The sequence below is a fragment of the Dermacentor andersoni genome, chromosome 2 (genome assembly GCF_023375885.2).
Source record: "Dermacentor andersoni chromosome 2, qqDerAnde1_hic_scaffold, whole genome shotgun sequence".
Classification (NCBI taxonomy): domain Eukaryota; kingdom Metazoa; phylum Arthropoda; class Arachnida; order Ixodida; family Ixodidae; genus Dermacentor; species Dermacentor andersoni.
In genome coordinates this window covers 255,325,643-255,341,913 of record NC_092815.1, presented here as the reverse complement: position 1 = coordinate 255,341,913, position 16,271 = coordinate 255,325,643, and the positions used below count along the sequence as shown (strand labels likewise).

At 45.0% G+C, this 16,271-nt stretch overlaps 1 protein-coding gene across 1 annotated transcript in view; it reads right to left on the bottom strand.

Annotated features, from left to right (window-relative positions):
• LOC129387131 (alcohol dehydrogenase class-3-like) overlaps positions 1–16,271 on the bottom strand; it is a 762,528-nt gene that overhangs the window by 263,325 nt on the left and 482,932 nt on the right. Inside the window, exon 5 of the mRNA XM_072286648.1 lies at positions 13,120–13,252. Within this exon, the coding sequence (XP_072142749.1) occupies positions 13,120–13,252 (133 nt within the window). The remainder of the gene's footprint in view (positions 1–13,119; positions 13,253–16,271) is intronic.

Here is a 16,271-nt window from a genome sequence, read left to right as displayed (position 1 = left end):
AGCTGGGGTTGACTCACTATCGGCGTCAGCGGCATCAGTCAGTCGCTGCTATCTCTTCCTTCCTCCCTTTATCGTGTTGTCCGCTTGCTGCGCGTGCTTCTGCCCCCATCGTTTGCCGCTGGGTGTACACGCCGCCCCCCTCCCCCCTCTTCCTGCGAGTCTCCGGTTGTCAAAGCGCCGGCTCGAACATAAATTCCTTCCTTCGCTCCTCCTCCAATGCAACCCCTGTGCGGTGGCAATCAGAGAGCCAGATCGGTGGCGGCGGATGTGTATATGTGCACCGCCCGAGCCGAAATTGCCGCTGCCGTTCGCCCTGTGCGGTGGCAATCAGAGAGCCAGATCGGTGGCGGAGGATCTGTATATGTGCACCGCCCGAGCCGAAATTGCCGCTGCCGTTCGCCACTGCGAAATTATCTTGCTGGTAGTAGCTGCCTACTTCGCCCCTACCGCACTCACGAAAGACGTCGTGCACTTCCTGCAACTCGCATTAACCGTCCATCGATCCACACCGATGTTAGTACTGGGGGACTTTAATGTTGACATAAAGACAAACAGCAATTTCCTAACACTTATGCGGGAGAACATCCCGTTCCTCTCGCTCGTAACGCGTCCCACGGCTGTGACAACCTCGCGAGGCACTTGTATAGATCTCGTCTTTGAGAATCAAGCATTGGTGTACCAAGTCGAACATATATCAGTCTATTTCTCCGACCACAAAGCTTCCTTCATGACTGTCAAGAACTGTTAGTGGAGTCTTTGTTAAAGGAATACGTGTGAAAAATAAAAAAAAAATTCTGTGATAGCGCATACATGTGTTGCTCGATTTCTTTGCCTCAATCTATCGAAAAGGTGAAACAGCTTATTTGCTGCGCTCAAATTTCGCATTAGGAAGTAACGTAATCGTCGGTAATTTTTTTTTCACATTGTTCATGTGCTCCTTTAGGCACTGCTAAAAATTTCCACTTTCACTAGTGTAGACACAATTGCAGACTGAGCACAGTATCTTATATATTGACAACCCCATTTTGGTTGTTCTGTTTTTATTCCTATTATAAAGGTCAAAGTACTTCTTAGTGCTTTTTGTGGCAAAGAATGCAATTATACTACTTGACCAGGTGATGCAACAGGTGGCACTTATGTAAAGCCTATCAATGAATAAAAATAAGGCCATCAATTAAAGTTTGGCACTTCTGCACTTACTTTTTGCCATTCTCCACCCACACCTCCAGCTTTTTGCCTCTTTTGTCATCTTATGACATTGTGCGGCTTTCATTTCATTGCTTCTTTGATCAGAAGTGTGTAATTTATAGACTACTCTCTGCCGCTACTTCTGTTACAGTTGCATGCATACTTAAAAGGGTAACTGACACAAAATTTGTGTGTCATAGCCACCGACATTGTAATCAGTGGGTGTGATGCAGTTCCTTAAACGTGCACTTCGTAAATAACATGTTTTAATTCGCTGAATTAAAAGAACGCATGAAATGTTTTGCCGAAGGGTTCGTTTACAAGGGACCTTTGTATGTCATGAACATTGGGTGTGATCACACGGTATCACTGATGCAGTAGTAACAGCTGAATTGTGATCATCCTTGTAAAAACCTTCAAACAGGATAATAGGAGAAAAAGGTGCAAAGGATAAAAGGCGCTGTGCATTTCGGCAGAATCAACAATAGGGGACCAAGCTCATCATTCCTTGTTTAAAGCCGGGAAGCGCAGAGTTAAAGAGGGCAGTGGTTTATTCGGCACTTAAGCTTTCTGAAATACATGGTCATTGTGTAGCTTGCAACCAGTGGACTTGACTGATGAACATGTGAACCAATGTCTCTTAATGTCATGACATGCAAAGATGCTTTGTAAGCAGACCTTCTTTGACAAGAGACTGCCCTCCGTTTGGTGCACATTTTGAAATGGTCATCTTAAAAAAAGGTATAACGGGTGATCCTTATTCAAGAAATTATGCCATGCATAATTTTTTTGCATGAGTCGACAGCTGTCTGATAAACCAGCCGTGGTTGCTTAGTGGCCATACTGTCGCGCTGCTAAGCACAAGGTCAGGGGATCAAATCCTAGCTACGGCGGCCGCATTTTAATTGGGGTGAAATGCAAGAACACCCATGTACTTTGATTTAGGCGCACATTAAGGTACCCCGGATGGTCAAGATTAATGCAGGCTCTGTCAGTATGGCGTGCCTCATAATCAGATGGTGGTCTTGGCTCGTAAAACCTGACAATTAAAGAAATTTTATCTATCTGATAAAGCAAGAAAAATCGGATCCACAGTTTTTTTCAGTACTCTTTTACGTGAAGCCGCAGCAGAAGTGTTGCATGCTAATAGAGCTTGCGAGGGCCACATTATTTCATCAGAAATACTCTTAGCCACACAAACTAAATGTGGCAGATGCTCTGAAAAATTAACTACAATGAAGTATAAGACATGTATCATTTCTTGTGTAACAGCTGTTTTCATCTTCTCAGTGCCTTGTGCAAACTACGACAACATTGTCAACTAAACTTGGGAACATCCCATTATGTTCTGTACGATTTTAATGCTTGCATCAAAGCAGTCACACCTTAGCAGAGTTCTCTCAATGACTTTGAGGATGTTGGGATGTTGAAAAGCTAGTTAATGCATATAGTTGCATTCAAATGAAGCACAATATGCGTACAAGCACATAAACAAGAGGGGAAATACATGAAATTTGCCGACTAATGGAGCTCAGCGTAATGCCACAATTAAACTATGCTTTTACACTGAAACCTCACTAAACCATAGTTGGTCGTAGCGTGGAAAAAGTATGTACTAAACTGTAGTACTGCTTAACAAAAATAGTATGAGATTGCCCACTTAGCTGTCAAAAACGGACATCTGAGAGAGTGTGATTAAAGGACGAAAACATGCAGTATTTATTCACTTCGCACGACAAAAGTCTGCTATTTTCATTTTCGTTTGATGACCTGGCCTAGCAGCGACGACAGCGGCCGCAAACTTGCTGAAGCTGCGAGCCACCTTTTCAGCCAGCCCCCTTTTCTCGGCAAACACTCACATGGCAGATACCTCGTTGGCACTGCATATTCTCCATGCATGGGCATGGCAGCGCTGCAGAAGTTGCGGGGCATCTTTTTCATTCCGGGTGCTGTTCTTGTCGGTACGATTGCATTCATGCCGCTGACATAACGTGCACCTTCTGCTACTGGCAGGCCTGAATCGCTCATGCTGTCGTCCTCATCGCTGTCGTTAGGCGAAAAGCTGAACTTCGTAGCCGTCATCTTTTCGCAACTTCTTTACATTCCAAATGCCACACACCGTAGTCAACAGTAGATGGCTGTTGCGTGCCAGCACCGACTTCGTGCCACGTTTGATAGCACGATGTCCAATTTTTATCCTATGCTGAGCACCCGGTATTTTTTATCCGAGCTTCGGCATGACGCGAGTCCTACCTTGCACGACACCGAAATTATGTTGATGTGGCTTCACGCACAAATACACAAAGTGCATGGAGGCCGTTGTTCTGATCTCTGAGACTTGTCGTTCTAACGGGCCGCCCAATGAGGACGACGCAGTGCCACTATTGCACGACGAAAAGTGGAAACACTACACACTAACCGATACGGTTCGTGCAGATACGAAACACAATGTGTTTAATGGCCGCTGAGTCAGGGATTTGATTTTACTCTTTTAAAATGAAACTACTGTTTAGGCAGGTACAGTTTAACGAGGTTTTACTGGAATTGCATTTTTTTCACAATGTAAGTGTATGCGATTTGATAAGAGTGGGTTCAACTGTACTTGGTTCTAAGGGCATAATGCTCCCACACAGTGTCCTTTAGGATTGCACTTGAGCTCAAGAAGCACAATGGCGACTATTGATTTTGATGTAATGTTACCAATTTTGCAGAGAAACAACAGCCTGCACTTGCAGCGCCCCCACACTTCACGAGCGCAAGCCAGGCACCGGCAGGCTTGTTTGAAGACGTCGATGGCCAGGTGACACTGCTTATGATTTATTGAGATTGTAATTATAGTGCCGACACAGTTAAACTTTTTTTGCCAAGGATTAACTGCATGTTGTAAATATTGTCCAGTATTTGCTGTTTCGCTTATTTGGTCTGGTTTAATGATATTTCATAAGTTGTGGGAGTTCTGTGTTGTATACACACCATTGAAAATTTAGTAAACAACAAAGTGGGAAAATCCAAAGCATGCTCTTTATGCACTTGCATACATGTGGGCACAGTGCACAGTAGTACTGTGAACTTGTGTTACGTGATCGGACTTTGGTCAAATAATATTGCAGGGGCACATTCCTTTTGTGTGCACTAGACATTTAAAGATTGCTGCTTTATCGAATGACACTGTCGTTTGAATGTGCCCATTATGATGTCATATTTCTGCTGATAATGATTTCTAGGATCAATTTAGCAGCAGAAAAACAGCAGACTGCTACAATTCCGCTTCGCATTAGTATTAATTATCAAGGAACTGCACAAGTTAAATCTTAAAGGTGCTACGTATGGCATACAGGGAGTGATATCGCCCTTTTAAAGCAAAAAATTCTGTTTTTGATGGGTGTATGAAGAGGATTGGTGTCCGTATACCTCCTCCTGAGGCTAAGAAGAAACGGGGTTAACTGAGAAGCCAGATTTTTACTAATCATATCATGAGAAGCCAACAAAGACACCAAGGAAAACATAAGGGAAATTACTTGTACTTACTAATTGAATTAAAGAAATGATAAAAAAATGGCAATGAAAGTGGATGAAAAAACAACTTGCCACAGCTGGGGAGCGTTCCCACGTCTTTGCATGCATGCAAGGCTCTAATCAATTGAGCTACTACGGCACGCGCCATAGTAGGCCAGCACCACCACTCACAAACCTTGGCAGCGGATGTGGAGCGTCCTTTCTGCCGCAGGCGTCACGAGTACGTGGTCTTTCTGGGTGAAAGCAACTGGTCAATAAACCCGCACATGCTATATGAAGGCATCAATGTTGCCGGATTTGAGACCATCATTATGTAAGAACGAGAAGAAAGGAGGTTAACTGAGGGGCCCAATTTTTTATTAATCATATCATGAGGAGCCAACAAACAAAGAAAACATAGGGGAAATTACTTGCACTTACTAATTGGATTAAAGAAATGATAAATTAAATGAAAAAAATTACCGACGATTACGTTACTTCCTAATGCGAAATTTGAGCGCAGCAAATAAGCTGTTTCACCTTTTCGATAGATTGAGGCAAAGAAATCGAGCAACACATGTATGCGCTATCACAGAATTTTTTTTTTATTTTTCACACGTATTCCTTTAACAAAGACTCCACTAACAGTTCTTGACAGTCATGAAGGAAGCTTTGTGGTCGGAGAAATAGACTGATATATGTTCGACTTGGTACACCAATGCTTGATTCTCAAAGACGAGATCTATACAAGTGCCTCGCGAGGTTGTCACAGCCGTGGGACGCGTTACGAGCGAGAGGAACGGGATGTTCTCCCGCATAAGTGTTAGGAAATTGCTGTTTGTCTTTATGTCAACATTAAAGTCCCCCACTACTAACATCGGTGTGGATCGATGGACGGTTAATGCGAGTTGCAGGAAGTGCACGACGTCTTTCGTGAGTGCGGCAGGGGCGAAGTAGGCAGCTACTACCAGCAAGATAATTTCGCAGTGGCGAACGGCAGCGGCAATTTCGGCTCGGGCGGTGCACATATACAGATCCGCCGCCACCGATCTGGCTCTCTGATTGCCACCGCACAGGGCGAACGGCAGCGGCAATTTCGGCTCGGGCGGTGCACATATACACATCCGCCGCCACCGATCTGGCTCTCTGATTGCCAGCGCACAGGGGTTGCATTGGAGGAGGCGCGAAGAAAGGAATTAAGTTCGAGCCGGCGCTTTGACAACCGGAGACTCGCAGGAAGAGGGGGGAGTGGGGCGGCGTGTACACCCAGCGGCAAACGATGGGGGCAGAAGCGCGCGCAGCAAGCGGACAACACGATAAAGGGAGGAGGGAAGAGATAGCAGCGACTGACTGATGCCGCTGACGCCGATAGTGAGTCAACCCCAGCTGCGGAGTTGGTTTCAGGGACAACGCCGCCGATGCCGACACAAACAATATGATACCCTCGCTTCCGCAGCGCTAAGAACCAGGTCTAGCCGTGGGAAGGTGGGCACGTATTCGTCGACGTGCCGGGGCCTACGTGAAATAACCGGCGCGTCGGCAACTGAAGAGCACCCTATCCGCCACACAAGAACAGGGGGGGGGGGACCCTTTCCTCCTCTTTCTGCATGGCGGCGACGGTGTTCTATGCAGTCACGTTATCTGGACTCTCTAGCGGCGTCAGCGGCATCCAGCGGTATCAGTCGGTCGCTGCTAGCGCTGGGGGGATGAAAGGGGGGCGGAGCTGGTTACGAGGCCGACAACAACGCCGACGACGACGCGAAACCCAGGAACGGACGCCAAAGAGCTGCGCTCTAAAACAGATTGCCACAGGCGGGGAACGATCCCGCGTCTTTGCATTCTCCCTGAGGCTGTTGCTTACAATGGTGTGTGCAAGTTTATTTTGCTGATGACTGTTTTACATTACAGGCAGCGAAATTTTTTTATTGTCTTGTGGGATATGTACTTGACTCCACCTTTATAGGTAGTTATATTTTAGCAAAAAATAATTGTTACTTTTCATCACTATCTTTATGCAGGTAAAAGTTGGCGATAACAGTTTCATGCCATTAGACAAATGGCTGTTTCTCATGAAGAACGTATCGGATGCCAAGTGTTGTTTGGAGCTGGCCAAACATTTTTGGCTACCTTCTGAGGCTGCCACACGCAGCCTTACAGGCCAGGCGTGCTGCAGCATGGCCACAAACTCAACAAAGCTGCCGGCCACACCAGAGAAGGTGGAGATGTTAAAGAGTAAGTATATACCACGTCAGACATTTCTTCACACTATTACACATATTGCCCTGCAGTGGCTATGGTGTTATGCCGCTGACCATGAAGGCTACAAGCTTGACTCCCACTCGCTTCCAACATGGGAAGAATTCAAGAACATTTGGTTCTTCAGGAATTCCTGAAGAAACCAATGTGGTCATAAAAATCGGGAGCCCTCCACTACAGCATTTCTTGTAGCTCAGCTATTATTGCTATGTTAATTCCCATCAGTTAACCAATCGGTCCACCCAAATAAGTCTGTAGAACCAAAACGTATACACTTGACTCCAGTAATAGAAAACTCACCTTAGTGGAATTACTGTATAAACTTAAATAGGGTTGCAACATTGGCTGGCTGCCCATTGGAATGATAATGATATAGTGTATTTCCGTTAACTAGTCCGGTTAATTCGATCCTGTTCTGAAAGCTTCAGCTGGCACTCATACATTTCCATTGGCTCAAATGCAGTATTTCTATCTGAAGTTGGCCTTCGCTAGATAATGCAAACTTAGGTAATCATAATCATGCATGCTGTGACCCCCCGGAGAGTTGTTCAATAGCTGCTGTGTTTGTCTTGGGTGTTACTTAAGGCACAGTGAATGCATTGAACATATATCTTTTTCCAAATACCCCATTTATGGCTTGCCTGTGGACATTTTAAGAAGTGAAAACAGTTTACAATTAATTATACACTATTTGCTTGGATTTAATGTGCACACTTCTTTTTATAGTAACATTAGTCTAAAAATTTCCTCCGCAGTGCAGTCTAATGACAAAGACGAGAAAACAGTGCCATGCACGCCTAACGAAGCTATGTGCGCTGGATGCAGTGCGTGGCCAGAGATGAGTTGGAGACTAGTGGTATAGACTATAAAAGCAAGCTACTATAGTTCAAATTGCCTAGCATTACACAGAATATGATAGCTGCACTTTTCTTCGGCAACCTTTTGTGCGCAGGTAGACATATTGTGCAAAAGAAGCAGCACCGTATTTACTCGCGCAATGATGGCACCCCTGAATTTTGTCGTCAAAATTCGATTTTTTTTATTTCCCGTGTAATGATCGCACCCCGAACTTGCCGCAGCGATATGTCGCGTGCCAAGTGTAGCTAATGTTGATCGCACTTACCATCTGTCGAATGCTCCGCGAACGACTAAGACAAACCAAGCGGTCTGCACGCACCAAACATTCTTAAGTAGATATGCCTCATTTCATTCCTTTCATCACTTTCCGCACTTCCACAACTAAAAAAAAGCGGCAACCAAACTTGCCTTTATTATGTGTAGGCTTTATAATGGTTGTGGTCAACAACAACAAAAAATGCGCCTTTCAATTCTTCTCATCTGCACTCGTGGGCATGCAACAAATCGCGTGCGGCAACGATAGTAGCCACGTTTACAGTGATACGTTAAAAGTGTACCCTGTTCATACGCCGACGCTTGTAACACAACTAAGATATTCGCCCACCCTTAGCGGAAACGTGCCGTATTAGGATAGTAGTGAAGACAGATGCCGCAGTTTCTGCAGGATGCCGGCCCTGTGTTTTTATGTCACTGGCAGCTAAGCGCGCCCATCTGCTTCTGTCCCCCCAAAGTGGACATGGCTATGTTATTGCCGCAAACTTGCCAATATTAACGATATTATTCATTAATACAGAAGAAACTGTTTCAATGCACGTAATGCACTCATCAGAAGAAAAAAATATCGCGTTCAGCGCGTTCCGCTTGCTCCGCCGGCCGCCATTTTTGTTTTGGTGTCCCGCAGCAAATGCGGGAGGAAAATTTTTTTTTTCTTTTCGCGGGAAATTTCGCCCGCGTAATGATCGCAGCCCTGATTTTGCGTCAATTTTTCTTACAAGAAAAGTGCGATCACGGTATATATGCAGCCTATCCTTCACTGAAATGTCCTCAATGCTTCACTTAAATGAAACTTCATTGAACCCTACACTCTTTCTTTCTCCTCATGTGGTTTAAGTGGATACCACTGAGCATCACTTCTGCAATATTTTTCAGACTGCCTGGCAAAATACATTGACTTCCACCCTGCACCACAGCCACCTAGGGAGCATCGAGTCAATGCTGTGAGGAAGTACTTGCGTACTTTCTTTACCGAAGCAGCACGGCAGAGAAAGAGGGTGCGCAAAGCTCCAAAACATGCTGATATGCAATAAAAATGGATTATATATAAGCAACGGTGTTACACCACTTATTGCAAGCATGGTGTTATAGTGCCTGGTAGGCCGATTATACATGTTTGACCTAACTTGCAAGTTTTTTTTTTTCTCCATGGGCAAGCTGCTTTTCATGTTTCTTGGCTCTGAAATCATACATGGTAAACATCAACATTATAGGTCAGTTCGATTCACCTCAACCACTGAACCAGTTTACAGCAGGGCGCAAGTATATAGTTCAGAAATTATGCAGCTCATATTTAGTGGTGCAAGCCCAACGCTCAAATGCGATACTGTCCAGACGCGAGCAGGCATAATGTTTTCTCTGCCTAAAGTGTGCCGTTCGCGTCGGTTTAAGAGAGGATTTGCCATCCTTGCCACCACCCACCATCTACCCTCCACACCCACCATCCACCCATCATGCCCGCTGCCCACCATTCACCAAGCATGCCCGCTGCCCACCATCCACCCAGCATGCCCGCTGTCCACCATCCACCCATCATACCCACTGCCCACCATCCACCCAGTATGCTGCACACTACATTAATCCACTATTATGATGGATGCTGGATTCCGCTATGCCCATCATGTGTGTTTTTCCAATAGGGTTATCTTCAACCCCACTCTTCAACTCCAATCTTAGACACCACTCTTACACTCTCACTGTTAAGGCCCTGAATCATTTGTTGCAACTCATCCTCGGTAATGCTGAACAGGACAATGTCCTCAGCGAACCGAAGGATGCTGAGATATTCGTCGTTGATTCTCACTCCTAAGCTATCCCTGTTTAATAGCTTGACTACTTCCATATATGTCAATAGCGTTGGAGAGATTGTGTCTCCTTGTCTGACCCTTATGTTTATTGATATCTTTGTACTTTTCTTGTGGAGAATTAAGGTAGCTGTTGAATGTCTGTAGAAGTTTTCGAAAATATTGATTTAAGCAACCTGTACTCATTTATTACGAAATGCGTCTGTGACTGCTGGTATCTCTACTGAATGGAATGCATTTTCCTAATCTATGAAAGCCATATATTGAGACTGATTGTATTCTTCGGATTTCTTGATTACATGATCGATGACATGAATGTTATCCATTGTAGAGTATCCTTTCCTGAAGCCAGCCTGTAACCTTGGTTGACTGAAGACCAGTTTTGCGCTTATTCTATTTGAAATTATCTTGGCGACTATTTCATATAATATCGGAAGTGAGCTAATGGGCCTATAATTTTTCAATTCTTCAACATCTCGCTTTTTCTGGATCAGTATAATTTTGGCATTCGTCCAGTTCTCTGCGACCTTTGAAGTCGAGAGACAGTTCGCTTAAGGGGTCGCCAGTTTCTCACGCAATATCTCTTCTCCATCTTTGATTAAATCAACTGTTATTCCATCTTCTCCATCCGTGTTTACCAGTTTCATGTCTTGCAAGGGCCCTTGTAAATTCATCGTTAGTTATAGGTAGTCTATGTAAGCTATTCATTACTACCTCGGATGGCGATATCATGGCTGCTCTGGGTATTGTACAGGTGAATATGGAATTCTTCCCCTGCTTTACTATATCTTCGAAATTGCTGATGATATTACCCTGTTTCTCTTTCAATGCATACATCTTGGCTTGTCCTATGCGAAGTTTTCTTCTGACTGATTTCATGCCGCGTCCAGCGAAACTCATGGTATTGCTAACGCCGTTCATACTTTAAGCATGTTTTTACCCATGATAAGTTCGTAATTCCTCCTTTTAATGAAAAGTCACACAGCTAAACTAATTATATCGTTCTTTCTGGCTAGGCTGTCTGTTAAATTTGATTTTATATCTAGCTTTCAAAAAGAAAGGTAATCCCGACGATACAGAGAATGTATTCCTGACTAGATGCTCATTATGGAGAAGCCCTTATTTAACTATTAGTTTCCAGAAAACTGTCGAACGTCTATCGTCCCTTCTGCTTGTAAATCTGGTAAAGTTATTCCGCTATACCAAACCAGAAACGGACATTCCTTATTGAACTCTAGACTCGCATATCTTGCATGTCCCTCACATAACATAAAGCACTAGAACACCTAATATACATATAATTGAGTTTCTGGAGACAATGTTTCTTCTAATGCCCAATGTGATCACGTGGGTGACGAAATTAGCAGAATATTTAAGATTAATTCAAAGCCATCGAAACTGTTACAGACTCTAAAACTGGTGACAGAATATTTCCGTTATCCTCGACAACCGCGCATTAGTTAACCGGATTGCTTCGTTTCTCTCTAACCGGTCTCAATATGTACGCTTCAAATCTTTCAAGTCCTAATTTCTTGTGTATTATCTGGCGTGGCTCAAGGCTCAAGCATATGTACGCTTCCTTTTGATTTATATAAATAAACCACGTAATATTCTTTTTAAATTCCGTATATATACTGATGCTTGTATTCTGCACCATGCTGTACCATGTACCATGAAGTCCAAATGCTTACGACATCCCTAAGGGTTTATTAGCATCGTCTCACTCACGGTATGACTTCGCAGATGCAAATTTACTTCGGAAAAACAGTTCATACGTCATTACAAAATGTTCTTTCCAATCGCCTTTCACTTATGCGTTTAATGGTTTCCAGCAGAAAATGTGTCGCAGTGTAAATACTTTGATAATATATTCCCCAAGGATCTGTCTTGCTCACATGACATTAACAGAAGTGCAACCGCGCGCTTAGAAAGGTAGGATACCTGCAAAGTGCCCTAAGCTTGGCGCCTCTTAACACAAGGCTCCTCACTTATAAAGCACTAGTTCATCGAGTACTTGAGTTCGGCTCGGTCCTATGGAACCGAGACAAAATGCCTTATTGTGACAAAATAGTGTGCCCAAATGAAAGCTGTATGCTTCATTTATTGTCGCTACGACACGTTTTTTTTAACCTAGTTGCCATTTTCGAAATGTTCAGCTGGTCACTCTCTCTTCCCATATTCTTGTCGAATCTGTTTTTGTGATTCTTTAAGCTTTTGCATACTCTAACTCTTAACCATGTCCTCTAGTTAGCAGTTATATCACGCCCACTAGACGTACGTCCACCAGACAATATCATGAGTTGAGTATGTCTCCTTTTCGTAATTACACCGATCTTCTAAGCGCAGTTTTTGCCCACACTACAGAACTCTGGATTGCTTTACCCGGTCGAGTTCTATCTTCGTCTCCTGCTAAGTGATTTTATATATTGTTACCCATGATATTTATTGTATATTGGTTTGATTTCTTTTCTTCTTTGCTATATCTGTATTTTCTGCTCTACCCCTAATGCGATAGCCCTTCGGCGCTGCGGTATGCTGAAATATGTAAATATGAGACGTAGCGTAAATGTAATCTCAATCATTAATTATTATGCAGCAGATTTACAAGGCGCTTTCTTTGGTTTCATTGCCTGTTGCCTTCCCAAGAAAAGGATTAAATACTGAGCACCGTGGTTCTGGTCCTTCTCGTTCACGTCATAAAAGTATCGCTGCCATCAAGCGATCACGTCCCCCGCTATCTCTTGAGAAAGGTAGATGCTGCTGCTTTCAATTTTCGCAAGCGAGTAATTTCTCGGAAATTCACCGTTCATGACGCCTCACATCACGAATGCTTATTGTATTTTCTTCCGTAATGGCCTGCCTTTCAAAATTCATTGTATCATCTCTGCCTCTAACCTCTCTTGTTACGCACCTCTTTTAATTCCGAATAATATTTGTCGGAGAATGGTCCCTAAGGTGCATACAGTAATCCCGTAGAGCAGGTACGCTGTACGTCTTCTTGTGATTCTTTAAGTTTTTTTTTTTTTATTTGGTCACGACTGGCGATCGATACGGGCTCTCTAAGCCCTATGGCGCGACGAGTGATTTTATTACTTTTTCTATTTAATTTTTCCATGACTGCGAATAATTCCTTGGCTGCTGCAATCTGTCAGTGTAGAGTATCAAGTCACTAAATCACAGCGGCATCGAATACAACGGCTTCCGAGACCTGGCAACTATAAGCAGGGGAGATACTGTAGCTCACCTTGGCGATTGCTATCTCCGGCACCACAGTGTACTGGCTGAATGCGCTGACGCCCATGAAATGGTGCAGCCTCACACCCCTGCACGTGAACCGCGTTGTACCATCAGGCATCACGCCCCGGCTCTGCGTGGCGCTGCGAAAAATACGAGTGCCGTCCCTCAAAAAATGAGTTTCGATATTGCGTGCCTCCAAAAGCAAAGAAACGGTAGAAATATTATTAGTATGTCACTGAAGATTTGTTGAACAATTATGGAAAAACGGCCACCATAAAATCATACAATATCGACTGGACAATCATTGTCTTGTTTTACATTATTGTTATTAAATAGTCGTCCGCGGTGGATTTTCAATGCACTCTCAGTGTACAGGGATATTTCTACTAAGCTTAATGTAGCAAGATTATGCTCACAGAGGTTGAATATTAGGTACATCTAACAGACAAATAAGAATGGCACATAATCACACGGCAATCTTATGTGGTTTTTTTATTTCAGTTAGGAGGCAAGAGAGCAGGCTCCTTTTCTTCTCAAAAGGAGCGCTCGCACCTGTAAACTTCGTGCAGGTACGTCTTGAAAAACAAAACAGTAAAACAATAAATAAATATAAAACCAGTATAAAGACATAGCTCTACGCCACCTTTTGGTATCCTACGGCGACATCTCTAACCTCAACAATCGACAATTAAGTCAGACTTCATTCGTTAAGCATCACATACATTATGGTGATTCATTCATCGCCGACCATATCGAGTTTCTGCGTCAGGGCATAAGGTTATCCAAGATGAAGTGAACAGGATGCTTGCCAAAATCAGTGTTCAACCCTCGTCCAGCTCTTGTGTAGCGTTCTTCCAGGCAGGCAAGCACCAGGCAGTTGCAGGGAAAGTACGCAGAAGGAATTTCTTTATTCCATGGACAAGGTGGCTGGCGAGCGCCAGCACAGCTGGGCCGCCGTCTGTGATAAGCTGGGAAGAAGGGAGCTGGCTACACTCGGCGCCGCGGTATAAAGCCCTTATCAAAGTGGCGTGTCACAGTAGCGCACGTGTTGGTTATCTGTCGGCATGCAGCCATTACACTCCCCCGTTCTTCTTGTAGTTCGGCCTGGTTCGGCCGCATGCCTTGAAACAACAAGTAGTTCATGGCACATAGCGCCGCTGCCTTGCAGGATAACGCCGCTCTGCCGTGGCTGGAAGAGGAGACGAAGCTTTCTGTACCGGCGTCATCTCGCATCAAGGCTGCTCGGGGTCGTGTCGCTTTTCAGGGATGTAAGGAAACTCCATATTCCTAACTTGAATGATGTGGTTCTGGTGGCGCTTCCAGGCAAACACACCTCGACCGGTTTCCACACGAACTCTGTATGAAACAGGTCCAGTCCGCCCTAACACAACCCCAGGCAACCACTTTTCCCCGAGTCTGAAATTTCGCGCACGAACACTTTCACCCACAGCGAATCCACGTGCGCGCTGCTTGGGACGCACTGTCTGGACGAACTGCCGCGTCGAACCCTTATGTTGGAGCGACGGCTTGGCTGCATCTAGACGGGTGCGGAGTCGCCGCTGTAGCAAGAGAGTGGCCGGCGCCTCGCCCGTGGTCGCATGTGGAGTGTTCCTGTGAGACAACAAAAACTCTCCCAACGTTGTCCTTAAGCTCGCGGCAGTATTTTTCCTCAATGCCGCTTTCAAAGTTTTGACAAATCGTTCAGTCTGTTCATTACTGCCGGGATGGTAGGCTGACGTCATTACATGGCGCGTGCCAATGCTCTTCAGGAAGTTTGACAGCCGAGATGAATTGCGGCCCATTGTTAGATAGCACAACTTGCAGCCAAACCTGCAGATTTCGTGGGCACGGTTTACTGTGTTTCCCGCCGATGTGTCTCGCATTTGGCACAGCTCCGGCCACTTGGAGTGAGCGTCTACAACAACCAGGAACATGGCACCCTTGACAGGTCCTGCAAAATCTATCTTAAGGCGTTCCCATGGTCTGGTTGGCCATGCCCACGGGTGCAAAGGAGCCGGGCAAGGCATCGCACGTTGAGTTAAACAGGGGTTGCAAGAACGCACTTGGGTCTCAATGTCGCGATCGATGCCTGGCCACCACACGTAACTGCGTGCTAGTTATTTCATCCGAACAATTCAAGGATGTCCCTGGTGCAATTTTTTGAGCATCTGCGACTGGTGTTTCGGAGGAATAACGACACGCATTCCAAGAAGAAGACCTCCTAGCTGTGCAGAAAGTTCACAGCGTGTGTGAAAAAACGGCTTCATTTTTCACTCACGAAGTTCTCAGGCCAACCGTTCATTACGTGCTGCATGACCATCTGTAGAATCGGATCTCAGGCCGTTTCGCGTGCCACATCACGACAGTTGATTGGCTAGGTCTGCATGCGTAGGAGAGAAAGTGGTCATCCGAGCATTTTTCAGTTTCACTTGGCAGAGGCAATCGAGATAAGCAATCTGCTTCGGCGTTTTGACTCGATGGCTCACACTTCAAAGTAAAATTGTAAGGAGACAGAACTACAGCCCTGCGTTGCAGTCTAGCTGAGGCAACAGTTGGTATTCCCGTCTTGGGACCGAAAATTGTCTGCAAAGGTTTGTGGTCAGTAACGAGAACAAATGGACGCCCGAAATGATAGCAGTGGAAGCGTTTGACGCCGAAAACTAGAGCGAGCGCCTCGCTTTCCAGCTGGCTATAATTGACCTCCGCTTAAGATAAAGTACGTGATGCGTACGCAACCGGATGGCACTGACCATTGGGCTCCACATGAGAGATTTCAGCTCCTTTACCGCATGGCCATGCATCACACGACAGTTGCAGGGGCGCACTGGGGTCGTAGTGAGCGAGAACCGGTGGCTGTGACAGCAGCTGCTTAAAATCCGAGAAGGCTGCTTCGCACTTGTCACTCCAGGCCCAGGGAACATCAAGCCGCAGCAATCTGTTTAGGGGTAAAACGACGCTTGACAGGTTAGGAACAAACTTGCCATAGTAGTTTATCAAGCCCAACAGGGAACGTAATTGCTGCTTGTCCGTAGGACGCGGAGCCTTTGCAATGGCTTGTGGCTTCTCAATTGCCGGTTCAATTCCGTGCGTGCTAATGACATGTCTCAAGTACGGCAACTTCTCTTTGAAAAACTCGCATTTTTCTTTCTTTACCCTGAT